This window comes from Sciurus carolinensis, chromosome 7 (genome assembly GCF_902686445.1).
Source record: "Sciurus carolinensis chromosome 7, mSciCar1.2, whole genome shotgun sequence".
Taxonomy (NCBI): Eukaryota; Metazoa; Chordata; class Mammalia; order Rodentia; family Sciuridae; genus Sciurus; species Sciurus carolinensis.
In genome coordinates, this window is record NC_062219.1 from 52,402,757 (window position 1) to 52,425,590 (window position 22,834).

The 22,834-nt window shown below is 38.9% G+C and overlaps 1 protein-coding gene and 1 long non-coding RNA gene across 2 annotated transcripts; one reads left to right on the forward strand and one right to left on the reverse strand.

The window, feature by feature from the left end:
* Nucleotides 1-1,094: 1,094 nt before the first annotated feature.
* Nucleotides 1,095-15,590, reverse strand: LOC124988198 (sodium-dependent glucose transporter 1B-like). The gene is made up of 4 exons (XM_047557474.1): nt 14,668-15,590; nt 5,352-5,520; nt 4,138-4,254; nt 1,095-3,086 (listed from the first exon to the last, which is right to left on the reverse strand). The coding sequence occupies exons 1-4, from the start codon at nt 14,791-14,793 to the stop codon at nt 2,122-2,124; spliced, it is 1,377 nt and encodes a 458-aa protein (XP_047413430.1). The 5' UTR covers nt 14,794-15,590; the 3' UTR covers nt 1,095-2,121.
* LOC124988199 (uncharacterized) lies at nt 14,979-22,834 on the forward strand. Its single transcript, XR_007109382.1, has 3 exons — nt 14,979-15,585; nt 20,827-20,857; nt 21,412-22,834. It is a non-coding gene; the product is annotated as an uncharacterized LOC124988199 (long non-coding RNA).

Sequence of the window (22,834 nt, forward strand, 5' to 3'; positions counted from 1 at the left end):
TCCCCACTAGCCCTCTCCAAAGCTGTTAGGTTCTCAACTTGAATGAAAGCTTAAGGTAAAGGAAAAGTGGTTAAGAAAGGTACTGCATTTCACATAAGACAAACCAAAGCAATTGTTTTTCAAAAACAAATTTATAGAAATTAGGTAAGAGAAAGCAAACACACTGCATTCTGATAGAAACTTGAGGTCACTCAGCACAAAACTTGGGAAAATATACAAAATCTCTCAGCAATTACAGACACACCAGTCTGGCCATACTCATTTGAAGTTCCCCTTCTCATCCCTGATGCCTGGGCTAAGCTACCTTATTATCTTTACTTTGGTTTCCCAGGTATTTCAGACTCAGGGAGGAGGAGCCCTGGATAAGTGACACAAGAATTCCAAACCCTGGAAAAGACTGTGGCTTATTGTAAACTGAATTTTTATACTGGTTTACAGTATTTGGAGTGGGAATAACCCCCAAACCCAGTGAGGATCGAATCTTGAAACAGGAATACCTCTTACTAAGACAAGCCAGAGGCCTCAAAAGAACAACCTACTTTTAATGTCATAACTCTAAGACAGCTTCTAATATTGGAATATAATATCTAAAATCCCATCTGTACATAACTAGAGATTAAATTAGCATTTAAAAATAAGTTTTATTCTAAAATAGAAGCAAATATAGTGTAATTTCCATGATTGAATGAATTACTATATATCATTGAATCTAAGACATTGATTATAAAACACAACCATATTTTATATAGGCTTACAGTAATGTGAATTAAATTTTGTCACTATGTTCAATGATCATTAAGACATATCCTGATTGAACATGTTAAAAAGTATGGGGTAAAGGTCTGTCTTAGGATAAACAAAATGCAACACTAGAAAATGCCTTTTTCAGAAAATTATTCAAGAACATATAAGCATTGAGTATATGAAATTGATATGAATTCATTATCAGTAACACATACTCTAATTTCGATATTATCTCATTTTCATTTCAAGAATCACACATGAGGCTGGGCACAGTGGAGCATGCCTGTAATCCCAGTGGTTCAGAAGGTTGAGGTAGGAGGATTGTGTGTTCAAAGCCAGCCTCAGCAAAAGGAAGGTGCTAAGCAACTCAGTGAGACACCATCTCTAAATAAAATGTGAAATAGGGTTGGGGATGTGGTTCAGTGGTCAAGTGCACCTGAATTCAATCCCTGGTACCCCCCCAAAAAAGAATCATAAATCAGGACATGATATAAACCAGGCCTCAGTGTAGTGCTGGTAGACTGAAAAACACCTTGAATCCAGGTCTCATGGGCTCTGTTCTGTGTTCTCTTTATAGAAATCAAAAATCAAATAAATCATTAGCATTCCTTTGTCTAACCATATAGATAAGATTAAAACAATTAATAAAAACATCTGCTGATTCCAAAGATGCTTTTAAAAGACACTATTCTCCCCAAATTCCCAGGAAGAAGATGACTATCTGATAATTTATTCAGCAAATCCATTGCACTCCTCCTCAGCAAATTCATTGCTCTATTAGAATACTACCCAAGTTCTCAAACACAAATGGCTTCACTCTCTGCTCTGAAAGGTGGAGACCATAAAGTATTACCTAATCAACCTCATGCTAAACACTAGTCTCATGACAACTTCCTACTGTACCATATCATCACTTGATAGTTTCTGGAAGACTCGGGCTTTTAGAGAACATTTAAAAACTTTTCAGCATTTGCTATTAATGAACCTAAAAATTGATCCCCAAAGCATGCTAAAAATCTACTAATGCTTTCCTCTGAATGACCTGGTTAGAGGTGGCATTTATTCAAGGCAATCTTAAATAATTCATCTCCTCTAAGTGTTAGTCCCTTTTTTCCTGGTTTCTGGCAAGATGCTTCAGAGGGGAATGGCCAGATTAACTGGAGAAGATCCAAACATCAATGCATTTGAGAGTGGTTGGTTGGAAACATCTGGGCTCTGGGCTCCATTGAATTATCTCCAGATGTCTCTATGAAAGAATATCTTACTTTATCATTTATTTCTACCACTTCAAAATCCATTTCATCTCATTTTTTCTACATCCTCCCCTTCATTTTCCTCCTCATAGTCATTTAGCTCAGAGTTGGAAAGCAAAGTCTTTTAGTTCTCAATCTTTCTGTTTGCTTTTTGCTGGTGATCCAGAGGCAAAGTGGCTAATTTATACAGCACAGGAAATATAACAGCAGTGGATATTGCTGACCCCAAACAGGTGTACAGAACTATGGGCAAATCTGGGTATTGTCCTTGAACAATTCCAATTACTGCAGGAATAGCCATTTCTCCCAGGGCAGCACCAACTACCAAAATGGCTGCAGATTTCCCACTTACGGTTGTGTACTGTTCAATCCAGGAAATACCACTGGGAAACGTGGTTGCCATTGAGGCCCCATACACCGAAGTGGCAATCCAGAGACAAAGTGGACTCTTGTCAAAAAGCACCATAAGCAAAGATGAAGCCAGACTGCCAATGTTGCTCAACACAATCATGGTGCCAGGCTGTAGACAGGTAGCAAAGAAGATTGCCAGGCCCCTGCAGGCTGCAAAGGTCCCCCAGAAGATGGAGTTCAACCCAGCTGCTTCTCGTTCTTCCATGCCGGCATGGGTGGTGGCAAAGGAGAAAACATAAGAGCCATATGTTGTCTCTGCTCCAACATAAAAAAAGAAGAACAGGAAAAGGAAGCAGAGAAGGCTCTTGTGATATTCAGCTCTTCTATATCCCTGAGCAGATGCTTTTGATTTTTCCTGCCTTGAGCTTTTCTTGAAAAACAGAGCAAATGGGAAGACAGACACTATGAAGATATAAGTTCCAATAAAAGCGTAAGCCCACAGGAGATTCATGTTATCAGGCAATCCAAACAGAGAGGCCGAGTCAGCTTCAGATGATCCATTGGTGGCTGGAGGCTGAAAGTCAGGCTCTGTGTGGTTTTCAGCAGACACTGTGGTACCCAAGGCCAATTTAGCCAGAAGTGGAGCCAGAAAGGCACCTAAGGCGAAACTGAAGTGTAAGGCCTGCATGTGTGGGGCTCCTTCATCCCCCCAAATATCCAAGATGAGGACATTACCACCTGCCAGTGAAAGATGGAGAAATTATTTCCATAAAACACAGTTACCTTGTTAAAAATATAGGTCATTAGAATTAGAATTAATATTTATTTCACGGCATGAGCATCATAATGTTCAAAGTTATCAAATATCGCACCTGAGTCAGTTCTCAGATTAAGGAACTCTAACCCACTACCACCAGAGAACTACGTCTTACAACATCTCATCTGCATACATGGAATTTTACAACTATTAAACTAGTACCTCCTAGAGCCAGTCACATTAGCAAAGACATTTTTTAAAAAGCAGTGCTTAACACCAAACTGAAGAGTAATATTTTTTACACCAAATATTTATTTGTATTTTAAATACACTCATATTTACTATGCAAACTTTTACCATCAGATCCTGGCCATATTACCAAAGTGTTGTGTGCTTGCATGATGACATAGTAGCTCTAATGCTGGGCAACAGAAGCACTTGAGAGAGGGGAGAAAAAAGAAAGGAAAGTAGTAGTACAGTGTATGCATTTCTCTTTAGTTCAAAACAGGTGCGTTTTAAATTGGGTAGCTGCTTCTGTGCTTGTGGAGTCAAATTAAGTTTTGACACTTGTTTTGTCCTATTAAATCATTAATTTAATGATAAAATTCTCTCCCCAAATAAAGCTCACTCACCTGTACCATAATTAGCCACAGGAGGAGGGTCCTTCCCTGCTTGGATACCATACATCAACAATCTCCCTTAAAATCAAGCTATTTCTATTCATTTAATAGTTGGCTGCTAGGGGCTAGGGATTTAGCTCAGTTGGTAGAGTGCTTGCCTCGCATGCACAAGGCCCTGGGTTCGATCCCCAGCACCACCCAAAACAAAAATAGTTGGCTACCCAAAAATTGGTGCCCTAACTGGCAAGAAGAGGAGCTGCCTAGAAGGGTGGTTCTGACAGGGTGAACCCACGACCCACTCAGTAAGTCCATGTCATTTCAAGAGCACTGCCAGCAACAGGCTAATATCATCTGCTATACTCCCTGGTAGAAAGTCTGCACTCCCAGAGATGACACTGAAATGTTCACTTACCTATACCCACAATGCTCCCTGAAGCACCAAAGACAGACATCATGATGATCATTACTATTGCTCTCTTGTAAAAAGGAATAAGAAAAAGACCAACTGCAGTAGCTAACATTGACATCCCTGAGAAGAAAAATTTTAAAGTCAGCTATTAAAAGCAGAATTTAGGCAGGCTCATGGGTCAAGTCAACATCATAATAACTTTAAAAATGCAAAATAAAGTGAGATTTAAATTTGGTAATTGTGTGTAAATGAGTTGCAGCTTCTGTAAGTGGTTATGTCATTTAAATTTTTATCAGCTTTATAGACTCTAAAACATAAATTTCTATGACATGATTACAATTCAGGTACTGTTAATTGAACTATAAATTATGACACAAAGGAAAGTTTTATTGTAAAAGACTTGCCAAAATTGAATGTTATGCATTTAGGAAACTAATGGTATGCTTAGTATGTATTAACAGTGTAAAAAAAGCAAAAATTAAATGCAATAAATATAGTATTTTGTAGTAAAAACTTACTAACTAAACTAGTCTTAGGAATAGGGAGGGAAAAAAGAAATACATACTTTCAACTCACATTGCAGATAAAGGGGATTCTTTATTTTTCAGCAACAAATTATTCTCCTTGCTTCCAAAGGAGATTTATGTTTTATTACATAAATCTAAATATTCTTGAAATATGCCAATTTATTCAAAACAGAATAGGTCAAAAGCTTTGCCATCTATTTTCAGGGTGAATTAGAGCAATCCAGGGTCATCACTGACATGGGACAGCAGGGACAAAAATATAACCTACCTCAGTTCACTCACCATCCCCTCTCCCTTCACTTTCAATCCAGAGTCCATAGAGCCTGGGTAGGTTCCAGGAGCTCATTCTAATCTCTGTGGCCCTAGGAGATCTGTCCTACAACATGAGCAGAGCCTTTTGGATAACCAGTGCATGATCCTACAGTGGTACTTAAATTACAGTGAAGGTCTAGGAGGCTAAGGAGTGCTCATGCACACATCAGAGGGCTGATCCAAGTTTCCAGAGGGCGCAGCACAGATTGCCCCAAACTGCCAAGGTGAGAGCAGACATGGAAACCAAACTTCCAATGAGGACACCCAAATAGCACACATTTTAGTTGTCAATCACTCTGCAGGCTACTATTTTCATATTAGAGCCAAGCTGTAAAATCATTTGCAGTCACAAAAAAACACAAAGCAGTGTTTACTTACCCAAAAGTAAAAAATGATTCATATAGTCAAAAAGAACTCCACCAATCATAGAGCCACACAAATATCCGGAGGCACGGCCCACAAAAATGAGAGAAAGACTGCTGATATTTCTGTTCACATTTCTTGCCAAATCTTGAAAGGTGGGTCCCAGTATACCGATACACATTCCCTAAAATTTCAAAAGATGAAAGCATTTTATTTACAATCATTAAAATAATGTCTAAGTGGTAGCTTTTTCCAGTATTAAAAGGTAGGAGGGAGGATTACAATGTAATGCAGGGAATTACTAAGTCCCACAGTGAGGTAAAATGTACTATGACAATACTATTATTATTAGAATTACAAACTCCTGTGGATTTTTCTTGTATTTGCAACTCTCAATGTTACAAAATTATTTTAGAGGATTCAACATGGCAATTTAGATGAAGCCTGCATTCCTAGGGACTCCATGGCTTAGATTCTCATGGCAGGAATATGCTCCTCAGGGAAGTGAGCGGATGTGGGATTGCACTGAAATTCAATCATCCTAGTGTCTTACGGACTCAGAAACTTGGGTACATTAAACAAGGAAGAAGGGGTTCATTGGAGCTGAACCATTGGCAGTGGCAGCAGTAGCAACAGCAGCTCTGGTTCACCACAGAGGGAGGGAGAATATAGAGAAAAACTCAGATTTGGTATGGAAAAACCTGAGACCAGAAAAACAGACTAAACTTAACTGATCCAGAGGCTGCACTGTGCAGTGGTGCAACAAAGCCCCTGAGGCCTGATTATTCCTAAGCCCCACCCAGCAGTGAAAAGTGTGCTGTTTCCCAACATGCCACAGAGAGCTGAGGTGGAGCCATTTTGAAGCAGTCATGCTACAGCTGATGCTGCAGAGCCAGGAGAACATAGCAAACACTGCCATGCTGCTTTGGCAAGTACCTACCATGTGGCCTAGGGTGTACCTGGCAGAACATGTGTGAAACAGGCACAAAGGAGATTGTACCCAGGGGGATTCAAGTTGAAAAAGTAAAGGGAATCCTAACACTTCTCCTTTGAGTCTGGCAGCTCGTGATCCACTGAAGTGGGTAGGAAATCTGAAAAGGTGAATGTGAATACACTCAGGGACTAAGCCTGGGAAGGCTGTGCTTGTGGGTATAAAGTTGGGGAAGGATTAACTCCCCCGCCCCATGTGTAGACTTCTTGGGAGGCCCCTGTTTTAGTCAGCTTTCTCACCGCTGTGACTAAAGGATCTGACCAGAACAATTTTAGGGGAGGAAAAGTTTGTTTTAGGGCTCACAGTTTCATCGGTCTTAGTCCATAGAAGGCTGGCTCCATTCCTCGGGGTTCAAGGTGGGGCAGAGGGAAGCAGCTCACATCATCAGGAAGCAGAGAGACTCCACATTCCAGATACAAATATATACCCCAAAGCCACGCCCCAATTCCCACCTCCTCTGGCCACACCCTCCCACTTCAGTTACCATTCGGTTAATCCCTATCAGGATATTAAATCACTGATTGGGTTAAGACTCTTACAACCCAACCTTCTTGCACTGTCTCACATGAGAGCTTTTGGGGGACACCTCACATCCAAACCATAACAGCCTCTGAGATCCACACTCTCCAGAGCAAATATCACCCAACAAAGCCCCTGAGCCCTGATTAGACCTAAGCCGCACCCAGCAGAATTTCCCTCAGGGAATTCTGAAGCAGCTCCACCCCTGGGAGGGCACAGATCTGGTCTGTGCATACAAAACTCCAACAACCCAGTCCATCCTATGTCACACTGGTGAGAAGGAAAGCTGAGAATACTTTCCACAAGCTTCCAGCTTAGGCCATTCCAACTAGCAAACTGAAGAGCAACACAAAGAAGAAGGGGTTAAAAACTCCCTGCCCGTACTCTATCACTTAGTAAATAGCTCAAGAAGAAACAAAAAGACACTTAAGCATAGACAGTGACCATCCAAAATAATCTTGTTGAGTATTTTGACCATGTTAGTGGAGAAAATTCATTTTTCATTAATAATCTTTTTCTTTTATTTTTCTTTGTGTGTGTGGGTGAGGAGAGGAAGAGAAAGAATTCCTGCTGTGTCAATTGGTTTAGGGACGTATATACATATTTGTTTCTATTTTTTTTCTCATTTTTACCAGTTTTAAATGTAGTTATTTTTCCTAGCCTTGTCTTTTAAGGGTAAGGTTGTTTTGGTTTGTATATTTTGGTGTGGTTTTGTATTGTTTTCATTTGTTTGTTTCTCTTTCTCTCTTTTCCTTTTAATAGCCAAATTCTATTGTTCTCTCTTCCTCTTTCCTTTTACTTTGTTTCTCCTATTTTTTCTCCACTTTCCTTTAACTATCATTTGCTATATCTCGTCTCCATTGTTTCTGTTTACTTTTGGAGTAATTAATGAGCAGGCGCCAAATAGAAACAGATAGTATGACCCCCATCCCCAGTTCCACCTATGGATGCCCACTGCTACAGCAAAAAGAAAATTAACATAAAGGCTGTCGATACCCATCTATAAGGGGGATCTCTATCTAGGTCATGCTAGGATACTTTGGCAAGTAATGACCATAGACTAAAAAGTCCCATACATAAGAGAAAAAGAGAAATTCTTCCAATAGACACATAAAACCCAACACAGGAATACAAGAAATATGAAAAAAACAAGTAACATGGTCCTCCTAAAGTTCATAGTTAACCCGCAACTGACCATCCATATATTGAAGTGGATGAAATACCAGATAAAGAATTCAAAAGAATCATTATAAAAATAATTAATTCAAAGAGAACACAGAAAAACAACTAAGTGAATTAAAGAAGTCAGTAGAGGACTATGAATGAGAAATTCAATGAGGAGATAGAAATATTGGGAAAGACCCTAACAGAAAGCTTGGAATTGAAAGACCCAATATATCAAATAAAATGTTCAGCTGAAAATCTCTATAACATCTGAAAGTATAACAGAGTAGACAGAAATTCAGAGCTGAAAGACAAAGTGGCCAACCTTAATATACTTTCAGATAGCATTAAAAAAAAAAAAGTAAGTAACCATGATCAGAATATACAACTCTGGGAAAACATTAAGAGACCAAATTTAAGAATCATTGGAATTGAGAAAGGTTGTGAGATGCAAGTTAATGGAATGAATAATCTCTTCAGAGAAAGAGTAACAGAAAAATTTCCATGAGAGTGACATGGACATCCATATACAGGAGGCATTCAGAACCCCAAAGAGACAAGATCAAGAAAGACCCTCTCCATGACACATTATAATTAGAATGCATCACATACAAAGCAAGGATAGAATTTTAAAAACCTACAGAGAAAAACATCAAGTCATATTTAAAGGCAAGTCATTCAGAATCACTTTTGATTTCTCAGCACAAACCCTAAAAGCCAGAAGGGCTTGGAATGATGTGTTTCAAGTCCTGAAAGAAAACAACTGTCAACCAGGACTGCTATTTCCAGCAAAGCTATACTTCAAAATAAAAAAGGAAATAAAAATCTTTTGAGATAGGCAGAAAATAAGAGATTCATAACTGCTAAACTGGCACTACAGAACTTACTTAAAGAATACTCCACACAGAAGAAATAATAAACCCCAGAGCTCACAAATGAACAAATCTCATTTGAAGAGTAGTTAAGTAAATGAGACACAGGGCCAAACTTAACATTATATATAAATCAAAATGTCAGGCATTCATAAACATCTCTCTATAATAACATTGAATGCAATTGGTCCCAATTCTCCAACTAAAAGACATAGGCTGATGGAATGGACTAAAAACAACATCCAACTCTATGTTGTTTGTAAGAGATGTACCTCACAGGAAAGACAGCCACAGAGTGAGTGTAAAAAGATGAAAATCAATATACCAAGTGAATGGAGCCCCAAAACAAGCAGGGGTAGCTACTCTCATATCTGACAAGGCAGATGTCAAAGCAAAATTAATCAGAAGAGACAAAGAAGGTCACTTCATACTGGATGGGGAATGATCCAAGAAGACATACCAATAAAAAATTATGTCCCAAACATGAATGCAACTAATTTCATGATAGAGACACTCTTCAAATTGCAGCCTCAGATATACCCCAGGACAATAATACTGGGTGATTTCAACACACTTTTCTCACCATTCCATAGGTCATCCAGACATAAACTCAGTAAAGACTCTTTGGCTGGGTGCAGTGGTGCATACCTGCAATACCAGCAGTTTGGGAGGCTGAGGCAGGAGGATCATGAGTTCAAAGCCAGCCTCAGCAACTTAGCGAGGCCCTATCTACTCAGTGAGACCCTGTTTCTAAAAAAAAATTTTTTAAAGGGGGGACTGGCAATGTGGTTCAGTGGTTCAGGGCCCCTGGGTTCAATATCCAGTGACAAAAATAAAAGACTCTTTGGACCTGAAAAATATTATAAATCAAATGGACTTAGTGGTCATCTTCAGAATATGTCATCCAACAACAAATGAACACATGTTCTTCTTCTCAGCATTTCATGGAGAATTCTCCAAAATAGACCATTTCAGGACACAGAATAACTCTTAGCCAATACCAAAACGTTGATATATTTCTTTACATCTTATCAGACCATAATGGATTGAAATTAGAAATCAACATAACAAAACCCTACAGAAATTATATAAATACATGGAGATTGAACAATGCCCTTTTGAATGATGAATTGGTGATAGAAGAAATCAGGGGAGGAATTAAAAAATTCATAGACTCAAATGGGAATAGTGATACAACATACCAAAACTTCTGGGACACTCTGAAGGCAGTTCTAAGAGGAAAGTTTAGAGCTATAAGTGCCTACACAAGAAAATCAGAAAGATCCCAAATAAACAGACTACTGATTCATCTCAAATCCCTTCAAAAGAACAACAACCAGTTCCAAAACCAGCAGACAGAAGGAAGGAAAAAATTAAGGTCAGAACTGAAATCAGTGAAATTGAGAATAACAACAATACAAAGGATCAATGATACAAAGAATTGGTTCTCTGAAAAGGTAAGTGCTTAACCAAACTAATCAAACGAAAAAAACGCAAATTAATAAAATTAGAGATGAAAAAGGGGAAATCACCAGACATCACAGAAATCCAGCAGATCACAGGGCCTATTTAGAAAACTTATACTCCAATAAACTGGACAACCTGGAAGAAATGGATACATTTCTAGGCACATACAATCTGACAAAAGTGAACCAAGAGGGCACAGAAAACCTAAACAAACCAATAACATGAGATAGAAGCAGTAATAAAAAGCCTTCCACAAAAGAAAAACCCATGATCAGATGAATACTAGCTGAATTCTACCAGACCTTTAAGAAAAAACAAATGCCAATACTCCTTGAATTATTCCATGAAATAAAAAGGGATGGAATACTTCCAAATTCATTCTATGAAGCCAGCATCACCCTTGTACCAAAATCAGGTAAGGAAATGTCAAGAAATGAATACTACAGATCAATATCCCTGATGAGCTTAGATGCATAAATACTTAATAAAATATTAACAAATTATATTCAACAATGTATTAAGAAGATTGTACACCACCGACAAGTTGGTTTTATTCCAGAGATGTAAGGAAGGTTTAATACATACAAATCAATAAATGTAATTCATAACATAAATAGAATTAAGGACAAAAATCACTTAGTCATCTCAATAGATGCAGAAGAAGGCCTTTGACAAAACTCAGTGAAAAAAACAATGAAGAAACTAGGGATAGAAGGAACCTATTTGAACATAATAAAGGTCATATATGAAAAACCCAAAGCCAACCTCATAGTAAAACAATGAAACATTTTTTTTTAAATCTGGGACAAGACAAGGATGTGCACTTTCACCACTCCTATTTAATATATTGCTAGAAATTCTAGCCAGAGCTATTAGGCAAGAGAAAGAAATAAAAGGGATAAAAATTAAAAAGGAAGAAGTAAAAAATATCACTGTTGGCAAATTATATGATCTTATACCTAGAAGATCCAAAAACTCCACCAAAAGACTTCTAGAACTAATAAATTTGACAGAGAAGCAAGTTACAAAGTCAACATATAACATACACATATACCAACAATGAATCTGCTGAGAAATAAATCAGGAAAACAATTCCATTCACAACAACCTGAAAAAACACCCACAAACAAGCAAACCTAGGAATAAATCTAACCAAAGAGGTGAAAGATCTCTACAATGAAAATGATAGAACATTGAAGAAAGAAATTGAAGAAGACCCCAGAATGTGAAAAGACCTCTGATGTTCATGGATAAGCAGAATTATAATGGCCAAACTACCAAAAGCAATCTGCAGGTTCAATGCAATCCCCATCAAAATATGAATGACATTCTTCAAAGAATTAGAAAAAGCAGTCCTGAAATTCATTTGTAAGAATAAAAGCAATATAGCCAAAATAGAATATAGCAATTCTAAGTCAAAGAAGCAATTCTGGAGGCATCACTATACCTGACTTCAAATTATACTATAGAATTGGAGTGACAAAAATATGGTACTGGCATCAAAACAGACACATAGACCAATGGTACAGAATAGAGGACACAGAGATAGACTCACACTTGTATAGTATTCTGATCCTTGACAAAGGTACTAAAAACATACAATGGAGAAAAGATGGCCTTTTTAAAAATGGTGTGGGAAAACTGGTTATCCATAAGCAGAAGAATGAGAGCAGATCCTTACCTCTCACCCTGCATGAAAATAACTCAACATGGATCAAATGCCTAGGAATTAGAACAAACTATGCAACTCCTAGAAGAAAACGGAGGATCAACACTCCAGCATAGAGGCACAGGCCACAACTTTCTCAGTAGGAGCCCTAAAGCTCAGGAAAAAATGCCAAGACTTAATAAGTGGGATGGCATCAGATTAAAATGCTTGTGCACAGAAAAGGAAATAATTAGGAATGGGAAGAGAGAACCTACAGAATGGGAAAAAATCTTTGCTAGCTACTCTTCTGATAGAGGATTGATATCTAGAATATATAAAGAACTAAAAAAACTTTACATCAAAAAACTAAATAACCAAATTAATAAAGGGGCAAATGAATTAAGCAGACTCTTTTCAAAAGCAGAAATACAAATGGTCAACAAATATATGAAAAAAACATTCAACATCTTTAGCAATTGGGGAAGTGCAAATCTAAACTACATTGGGATTTCATCTCATACCAGTCAGAACAGCAGTCATCTGAGGGCATGGGGAGTGAGAGGAGAATGGAGAAACTTTTGGTTACATAGAGGGAAATGAGAGGGAGGGGGGGTATGAAAAATCTTGAAATGAGACAGACATCATTACCCTATGTACATGTATGATTACACAAATGGTATGAATCTACATTGTGTACGACTGTGGAAACAAAATGATGTACCCCATTTGTGTACAATGAATCAAAATGTAGTCTGTAAAAAATTAAAAAATAAATAAATAATTTAAAAAGGAATTCAAACAATAATAAATGCTGGAGAAGATGTGGAGAAAAAGGAACACTTTTACATCATTGGTGAGAATGTAAATTGGTACAATCACCATGGAGAATCAGTATGGAGGTTCCTCAAAAGAATAGGCATCGAACTACCATATGATCCAGCCAGATCCTTAGTATTTATGTTAAAGAATTAAAGTCATTATACTACAGTGACACATGCATACCCATGGTAATAGTAGCACAATTCACAATAGTCAAACTAAAGAACCAGCCTAGGTATCCATCAATGGATGAATGGATGAAGAAAATATGATATATACACCCAACGTAGTTGTACTCAGTCATAAAGAAAAATGAAATTATGTCATTTGCTGGAAAATAATGAAACTAGAGACCATTATGTTAAGTGAAGTAAACCAAATTCAGAAGGTCAATTGATATGTTTTCTCTCATATGTGGAAGTTCAAGAAGAAAAAGGAAAAGGAAGTTGGGGGGAACAAGAAGAAAGGTACCAAGGAGTGAAAAGCAGGGAGGGAGGGGAGTAATACTGGTCAGATTATATTGTTAAGTGTGTGCATGTACAAATAAGTAACAAATCCCATCATTGTATACAACTATAATGCACCAATAAAAATTATTCTAATTCTTCTGACTTTTCATTGCACTTTTGTCTAGTTTTTGAATACCTTAAAAGAGTATTCTTGATGAATTGTTAATAAACTGTAACAAAACTATTCTCACAGTACTTTGGTATATTTTGAAATATACTACATGCAGAAGTAACCTTGGATTGTAGATGTTAAAATTTTAAATTATCCAGACATCAAAATATTTTTCTGGGTTTTATGTTAAAACAGCAATATTTTGGTAGGGTCTTTCCTCAGAACTACACATATGTAATATGCAGGAGATAAACAATTTGAATATTTCCAATCTACATTTTTCCAAAGCCACCAGGAAATATCACAAACACATATACAGAATAACTAACAATAAAATGTTACTTGGACAATGTGTTAATAAAGAACTAAGGGTTACAGTTCATTTTCATAGGAAATTTGTCAGATCCTTCAAGAAAAACATGTTTTTTCTTCATCTACATTTCAAGAACAATTGCTTCTAATTACACTGCTCTGCTTTCAATGCAGAGTATATCTGTTGTCCAACAGAAGCCATCCAGTTGGAGAACCAGGGTGTGCACAGGCCCAGAGCAAGGTTCAGGTTGAAGGAAAGAGGCCAGAATACTGGCTCTAATCATATTACTCCTGTTCTTCAAAGGACTTGTAACAGGATCTGGCACATAGTGAAGGCTCACCAAGTATTTATTTCCTCCCTCATCAAATATTCTAAGAAATAACTGTAGTTCAAATTCTCTGAGATGCTAAGTGGTCAGAAGTAACTTTCCCCAAAGGTCTAAACCACTTAACACTCCAGAATGGGAAATTATCAAGTTTGGCAAAAGGCACTTCTAGACTTGCACTTTGCTGAAGAAAAACATTTAAGGATCTGAAGGATTCATGTCAGTAGGATTGTGAGCAGAATAAGAGATGTTCCTAGCTAGCCAGGCAAGGTGGTATAGGCCTGTAATTCCAGTAACTAGGAGGCAGAGGCAGGAGGATCAAAAGTTGGAGGCCAGCCTGTGTAATTTAGGTGAGACTCTGTCTCAAAATAAAAAAACAAAAAGGGCTGGGGAAGTAACTCAATGGTAGAGTGCTCCTGGGTTCAATTCCCAGTAAAGTAAACACACACACACACACACACACACACACACACAAGAGAGAGAGAGAGGGGGGGGGGAGGCGGAGGGGGAGAGGGAGAGAGAGGGGGAGAGGGAGGTGTGTGTGGGGGAACGGGAAGGAAAATGTTCCTGGATTCTTCGCTCTACCACTTACCAGCTGTTTGATAAGGGAAAAGTCACTTTCCTCTTTGCCTGTTTCCCTATCCTCAAAATTAAGAGGTGAGTTGACTCTGAGCAGGACACTTAGAAGAGGATATCCCAGAAAAGCAGCTTTCTGCATAATAATTTTGGCCTTGAGTGGGTGGATGCGGAGAGCAGCCGCTAAAGACCTGCGCAACCTCTCTTGTATCTAACTCAAATAGGAGATGTAGGAAAGGTTACTCAGTTGGAAAACACATTAAGAAAATCAATTTTGCGCTTGACAATAACCCTCCATGATTCGAATTGTGCCCATTTTGCAGATGACCGAACAGATGCCCAGGCTGATAAAATAAAGTGCCCAAGGTCACATAGTGCGCAGATGGCAAAGCTCGGACTCCACCTGCGCCACTTGCTCTGCAGGGCGCCTGCTCGCCAGGGCCTGGGAGGGTCGCAGCCCAGCTCTCACCAGCCCCAGGAAGGCCGCATACAGGATCACGGTGGTGAACCAGCGCAGCACGCTCGCGGCGCTGCCGCTTGGCCGGGAGACCGTCACCGTCTCCGGCTTATTCCCGGCCGGGGCCTCCGCCTGGAGGAGCCGCTGCCCAGCAGCCGCGGCCTGGGTCCCACGAAACTCCAGTTCCAGCTCCAGCTTGGTGACTCCGAAATGGTCTTGCTGCGGTTCTCCGTTCAACCGAGCTTCAGAGGTTCTGAGGTGAGCCACGGTCCTGTCCCTTGCGTCCCGACTGTTGGCAAAGTCGCCGCCTCCCCGAGAACCGCCCCCAAGAAAGTCGGACTTTGGGATGCGCAGGTGTGACACGCAGCGGGCACTCGCGCTCCGGATCGCACTTCAGATGAGACCACTAAGGCCAGGGACACCGCGCACCTTGGCAGAGCCAACCGAAGCTGCAGCCTCGGAACACCAATTTAAGGGGTGAGGTGCTGCCAAACCTTTAGCAGGAAATGTGGGCCAAGGGCTGCAGGATGGAATCTCGTGCCGGCTCCCCAGACGGGAGTTGAGGGAATACGAGGATCTTCCCTTATAAACTTTCCAAATCCCTGCTCTTACTCCTTCCGAGATATGAGGTTTCTAGGTCTACCTTTCATCTTTTGCTCCGTAAATATTTGTTGGTCCTACTGTGTAAGCTTTCACGTCGTACTATCTCAGTCGATCTCACAATAACACTCTGAAATCCACTTTAGCCCCCAAGTACAAATCGGAGGATTAAGACGTAGGGAATAAGTAACAACATGCTCGTGTTCAGTCAGCGAGTCGGTGGTAACACGTGAACAGACTGACAGTAGGTCAAGAAAGCAATCGGTGTCTAAAGCTGAGGTTCCAGTCCCACATCTGCTCAACTCCTGCAGTTAATCCCGGTGTTGTAAAGAAATGAAGAAAAGAAGGGCGTTGTTTTGGGGGATTGCTGAGTAAAGTTGTGCCTGCTGAGAAAGAAAGGCCTTATCTTCTTTAATCTGTACCAGTTTTCTTTTCTTTTGCTCTCCAGCCAAAGACCTCATCTCAAAATGTGATGTAAATGTTTTTCTTTATCATCTCTCTGAAATATTTTTTCACCTGATATCTCTCTCTCTCTCTCTCCCCCTCTCTCCTGTACTATGAACTTCAGTTTCATCATTCTTTGCAATTCAGTTCTCCAGCTTCATCCTTTCCATCATTAAATCCTCCTCAGTTTAACCTCAGAAATGTCTCTTCAATCTACTTCCAACTCCCCATTCCCGCTACCTTATTTCTTTTTCTCCTCATTTCTTGCTTAGGCTAGTACAAAAGCTTTCTGGTTGATTCCAAAGTCTAAATCTTGAAGATTTTAGTGGGGGCCTCTGGGACATAAATATGATGACAGAAAACAGGACTTCAAAAAGTAAGAGTCAGTCATTCAGGAGAGAGGGAGTGCTTTGAGATATATCTTCTGTTAGTTGAAACAGTACATGTAGGTTGGATATCGACTGCGGTATTCCAGCTACAGTAGAAGGAAAACAATGAGCAAAGGGCTATGTGATCATGTGGACATTAGGAACTGATTCCACTTGTGGAGTCATATAATGTTTCACAGAGAAGATGATATTTCATCTAGGTCTTTGAAGAATAAGTAGAATTTGTCATAGGGAAAGGGTGTTTCAAGTAAAAAGAAATAGCACAAACGTACAGAGAAATCTGAGGGCATGGGGTGTTTATAAGGCAGGCTCTGCTAAATTCTGGGAAAATACGCACATAGAGGAGACAGTTTCTACTGTCGCAGAGTTCATGACTGGTATTAAACAAACCATTACACAAAGGTTGCGGAGCTTAATAATTGAGCAAGTTATATGAAGAAAACAGAGGATATGACATAATCTATTTTAGTTTTGGATGTTTGGGAAGTGTATTTTTGAGAAAAGTTTGGTGTGGTAGAAATAAAAGATATATCAAAAAGAGAGCAGAAGCTGGGCATGGTGGTGCATGCCTATAATCTTAACTACGGGTAGTCTGAGGCTACAGGATCTCATATTTGAGGCCAACCTGGGCAATTTAGGGAATTAAAAAATTTTTAGAAAAGGTTGGGGATGTAACTCAGTGATAGAGCACTCCTGGGTTCAATCCCGCACCAGAGAGAGAGAGAGAGAGAGAGAGAGAGAGAGAGAGAGAGAGAGAGACAGAGAATAGAAGATGATGTGGGAGACAAAGGTTAGGTGCACATTGTAAAGAGTTTTGAATGCTGTACAAAGGAGTTTGGACTTGAGCAACTCATTTCTGTTGATACAATGAGATCTAATATAAGCAAAAGTATTTTTTCAGAATATCAAGCTTCACAATATTTAATCTTTATGTACTAACACAACTCATGTCACTCTCCTCCATAAATCTGACTATACCACTTCTATGGTATTTATTCCATGTAGCCACCACCATGCACCTGACCATCTCTAAGGAATTTGAGATCCTGCCTTGATGCTTCTTTCTTTCTAGATAAATTGATTTATTTAAAGATCTATTTATTCATTTAAGATCTAACTGGCTTTTATTTTGGATTGGGGAACATCTCTTTCTGTCAGATAGAATAGGTATTTGGGTGAACTGAGCAGAGGTGCTTATCTTTATATGCAGAAAAGTACTGAAAAAAGAAACAGGAACAAGAGTGGATGGGTTCTTTAAAAATTACTTTTCTGAGAGAGTTAGAAGAGAGACTTCCTTATCATGTCTGCTCAGGTATATGGGGCCCCTCCTGATTGGCTACTGTGTTCTTATTGGTCGTTGCCCTCAGACTCTGAAATTATGAGGTCAGAGATCATGTCCATTTGTTCCTCAGCATATGCCAGCGTGAGCAGTAAACTGCGCATGTGGAGGTTAATCAAATCACTGATATATCAACGACTGAATTAAAGGATTAACAATTAAAATTTAAAGTTCCCTGCAGGTCTAGAACCCAGAGTTGTCACTGAAGATTGAGCAGTTCTGTGGACAGTTGGGGTTTGAAGCCAGATTACAATGGACCAATGGTTAATGAGGGGGTGAATTAGCCACCTTAGTCAAGAGGTTGGTTTACATATGTCAACCTTCTATAAAGAAGTAGAATAGCTTAGTGAAAAGAACATGGGCTGTTTGCATTGGAGTTCAATTTCTATTGAATGCAGAACTATGGAGATAAAAGCATTTAAGCCTACATCTTCCTCTATAAATTAGGAATAAAGCCATCTGCCTCCTGGGTGCTTGAAGGTTTAAGGAGATGATGACAGATACCCAGATGGTGTTACAAGTGTGTGCAGAGTTACTGTTATCATGAAGCTGATTTCAGCTAATGCATTATTTTCTCACTCCCTTTTTTTACCCCAAACTACAGTTCTTGATTTCAATCCCCAATGATGACTGAAACTATAGATAGATAGATAGATAGATAGATAGATAGATAGATGGATGGAGTTGGGTACCTTGGATAGGTAAAAAAAATTGTTCACAAGAAACTAGGATAATATCCAAATAAAATTTTTTTAAATTAACTGCTGTTATAATGAGAAAATAAAAAGACACCATCCCCCCAGTCATCATCCTTTCCAAAGGGAAATAGTAAAGGGACTTCATCCAGTACTCAAATCTGTCCTTGTAACTACAGTTTATAGTCCCATCCTTTGGCCCCACAAAGCCTCTGGCAATGAGTGGTGAGGTCAGAACTTGACCACTAGGTCCACCCTCATGTCCAATCAATTCCATGAAAACTACTTTAATTAAAAGTGTGATGATAAACTGAGCCCACTTCCTCAGGGAAAGCCTGGGGACCCTTGTATATCACGCACTCCATTATACTTAAGAGCTTGAAATCCTCTCCTCTCCTGCCCAGTGCCAAGGCTTTCTGGGAGGAGCCAGAAAAGGCCAATCTTTGCCCAGAGTCCCTGGCATGAGGTAAAGAGGGTCCCTGCCCTGAACAGAGTACACAGCTATAAACTCAGGTCACTTAAAGCAGAGATGGTGGCAGTCAAGGACACCTGAAGTATCGCTTCCTGTAACTGTTTAAGACAAGAAAAGTGTGGTAATTTGTTTTCTCTCAGCTTCAACTTTCCCACTTTAAAAAAATATTTTCCCCAAGACTTATAAAAAAAGAAGAGGGCAGGGGGAGATAGTTGTACACTGAATCATGTTCAAGGTTAGAAGCATTGAACTACTTTATCAGTATTCTTGATTTAAGAAGGCTGACATCAGGCTTTCAGTTGCTAGACCCTCTAGTGAAGGGAAGAAAGAGGAAAGATTCCACTTTCTCCTGGTGTGCCACTTAGAAAAACCTCCTTTCCAGTCTGGTGATATCTGTAATCATCCCCATTTGAAAATTTTTATTTAAGTAAAATGCAAACTAAAATATTCAGCTAGTAACAGCTTTTTTGGTGGACTGATAAATTTAGGAATTTAATCATAAACTTCATGAGGGAAGCTGAAAGGTCAAAGATGTCACATATCATTTCCAAAATATCTGTGTGAAGTAAAAATACTACTCCCATTTCAGGAACCCAACACAACCATCACATATTTGGGGTGGGGGGAGGCACTTAAAATCTAAACTATGAAAATAACTAATTTCTGAAGAAGTGATGCTAAGCTTATTTTTAAATTTCAAAGAAACAACTGACACATTGACCTTATCTTACACCAACATTAGTATTTATTTATAACAATACTTTATTCAAATTCTTGTACAAAGTCATAAAAATAATGAATACATTTATACTGAGATATATTAAATCTATAAAATTGCCCCTATCTTTTCCAGCCCCCCAAATAAAAATTGATTAGTGAAAACTACCTAAAAAGGCAACCAGCAGATCAGGTATGGGTGTTTTAGAAAGGACTTCCAACCAAAGTGTTGACCATTCCCTTTACTCAACCAAGCAGCAGCAGAAGTAATAGAAACAGATTTCTTCCTCTGTGCTTGTTCTTCAGAGAAAGTGCAGTGTGTCAATTTAAAAAGCATAACTTAACCAACATATAAATTATTCTAAAAAATCCCTGACCAGCAGAATTTCCAGTTCTCTGCATTGTCATGGGCAGTGTTTCTCAACCTTGGCTGAGCATTATACTTATGGGAGAACATTTGGAATATCAGTACTCAGGCTCTATTGCAGTCCAGTTAAATTGCTACTTAAGTAAAAGTGCTGGGTATTGGCAGTTTTAAAACACTGCTGTGCAATTCTAACAGCAGCCAGGGCAAACAAAACAAAACAAAACAAAAAAACACTGGATCAAAGGCTTATCACTTGGACTGAGGACAAAAATACATTCTGCAAGCATGCTTTTTCCCTTGGGTAACTTCCTCCTGGAGTTTATGGATTCTGGAGGGTTGCAGAAGCATAATGTCACTTTGCTCTGCTTTGGTTTCACTAAGCACTTGCCATATCAGAGTCTGGGAAAGGAAAAAAAAAAAACTTTCAACCCAGAGATAAGACCAAAATGGTAGTGTCTTCTAACTAGTTCTGAATATAGCTATATCTCCTTGAAGGTTTGCCAAAACCCGCAAAACCCGTATTCTCTGCCAAAGTAAATTTCACCATGGTTTTTGCTGTAACATGTCTAAAGGTTTTTTGTGAACTTTGTGAACATAACCATGCAAGGCTCTTGCTGTTTGTCCATGCATGCTTGGAAACCTTGGCAGTTTTCACATTTTTTCTTTCAAAAACATTTATTTATTTTCTTTTTTAGCAAGTCAAGGCTTCCACTGCTCCCTTTGCAGGTGAGTATTTCCTTTCTGAAATGCTCAATCTCTGAGTCATTCTTCAACAAGGCAAAGGACCAAAGGGTGTTTGGATCAGATGAGGGCACTCTCCTCCTAAGGGTAAGATTCTCTACAAGAGATCAGGGAAAGAGCCGAGAGCTGAGAACCTGCTCAGTTAACCTGGGTGTTGGGAGCTGAAACTCACAATCCAGCTCAGCCATAAATGTGTCCTCTTTGCTGTATTTAGCAAATCCTAATGTTGTTGACAGACTTTTTAGGCAGGCTTGAGCAATATTAATCTCACCTGCACTATGTGAAGTATTTTTACCAAACTCCAAATCAAGTAGGACCCCGCCCCCAATGATATAAAAATACTGGAAATGTACAACAAACACATACCAGGGACCAAAAGCTCAGCTATGTTGCTTTTCTGGAACTGTGTGAAAACAATTGAAATAAGCTTTATTAACTGTTTGGCTAATAGAAATAGTGTCCAGAAAACCTTTCTTGAAACAGTAAAACAAGCTTTGTTAAACTGGAATCCTACCTGTCTTCTCCTGTTTTGTCCACAGGACCCTGGTTTCCAAAAATGGAAGATGCTGAGTCAATATCTGTTAAATGACTGAACTGTATGAACTTGGACGAAACTTCCTGATCCTCAGAGATTAGGGTTTTAATAGTATCTCTTGAAAACTATAAATCTACTTACAGTTCACTCAAGTGTAAATGATATCACATTAGGACAGTGCTTCTTTTTCTTGATAAAAATCATATTCCACTAACTTTATATGATAGACTCTTCCACAAAAGTCTGCAATTTGCTTTAATTTCATTTGTTCATTCCAATTGAAAAGAGGTTTCTAGGGCCTACCAGTTCCACTTAGGGACCAATTAGCAATAGTCACTGAGCGTAGTCCTACTCAGATAAAGTCAGTGGAACTTCCCTTCAGGTCTAATGGTCCCTGTACTCTGAATGGAATATAGAGATGGACAGTCTCTCAAAGAAGCAGTGGCATCAAGCCAAGATCAACTCATCCTTAGGCTGACTGGGAAATTCTATGGCTAGGCCTATAAAGACAATGACATCTACTTAGGTCAGACAAATTCCTTCTGATTCTGGACCAGAAATATACAGAGGATAATCCAGAAGGTGAAGGAGGAAGGAATAGTCCCTGGTTGGGGTAGAGCTGCTGTCAGAGAGTCAGAGAGCAGCCTAACCCATGGTTCCCTAACCACAGACCCAGTCAGTCAGAGGGATCTCCATGTTTGTAAACAAAGGAGCACAGGATGATTCAATTAATAGAAAATTGTAATCTAAGCCCCAAATCACATGATAATGATACTTGGTCCTTTAAAGACAAGAAAGGAAGATCATTAATACTTAGTTTGCCACGCCTAGCACATGGTAAGATCTCAAACACTTGCTCACATATGGAGCAAAACTGGAAGGAGAGATGACAAAAGTATGAGGTAGATGCCTGACATAACCTTTCTTTAAATTCAATTCCTCACTTCATGAGTAAACTGATTATAATAGTCCAAAAATCTTATGGCTTGAAGCAATAGTTTAACGAGCACGTGTTTCTCTGTGATCTTCTTATAATTGGTGTCTTGGATTAGAGTTAATCCAAAACAATGAAGTAAAACAATAAAAACACACCAAAATATTCAAAATAGAATTACCACATTATCTACTTATGGGTATATACCCTAAAAGGATTGAAAATAGGGTCTAGAAATTTATGTATTCACATTTATAGTAACATTACCACAACAGTCAAAAATGGAAGCACCCAAATGTCCATGCACAGATGAATGGATAAATACAATGTGGAACATACAATGAAATATTATTCAGGCTGAAGTGGGAAAGAAATTCTGACATGTTCTACAACACTGATGAATCTTGAACACATTGTGCTAAGTGAAAGAAGCTAGTAACGAAAGGACAAATGCTGTATGATTTTGCTTGTATGAAGTAATTTCAGTAGGCAA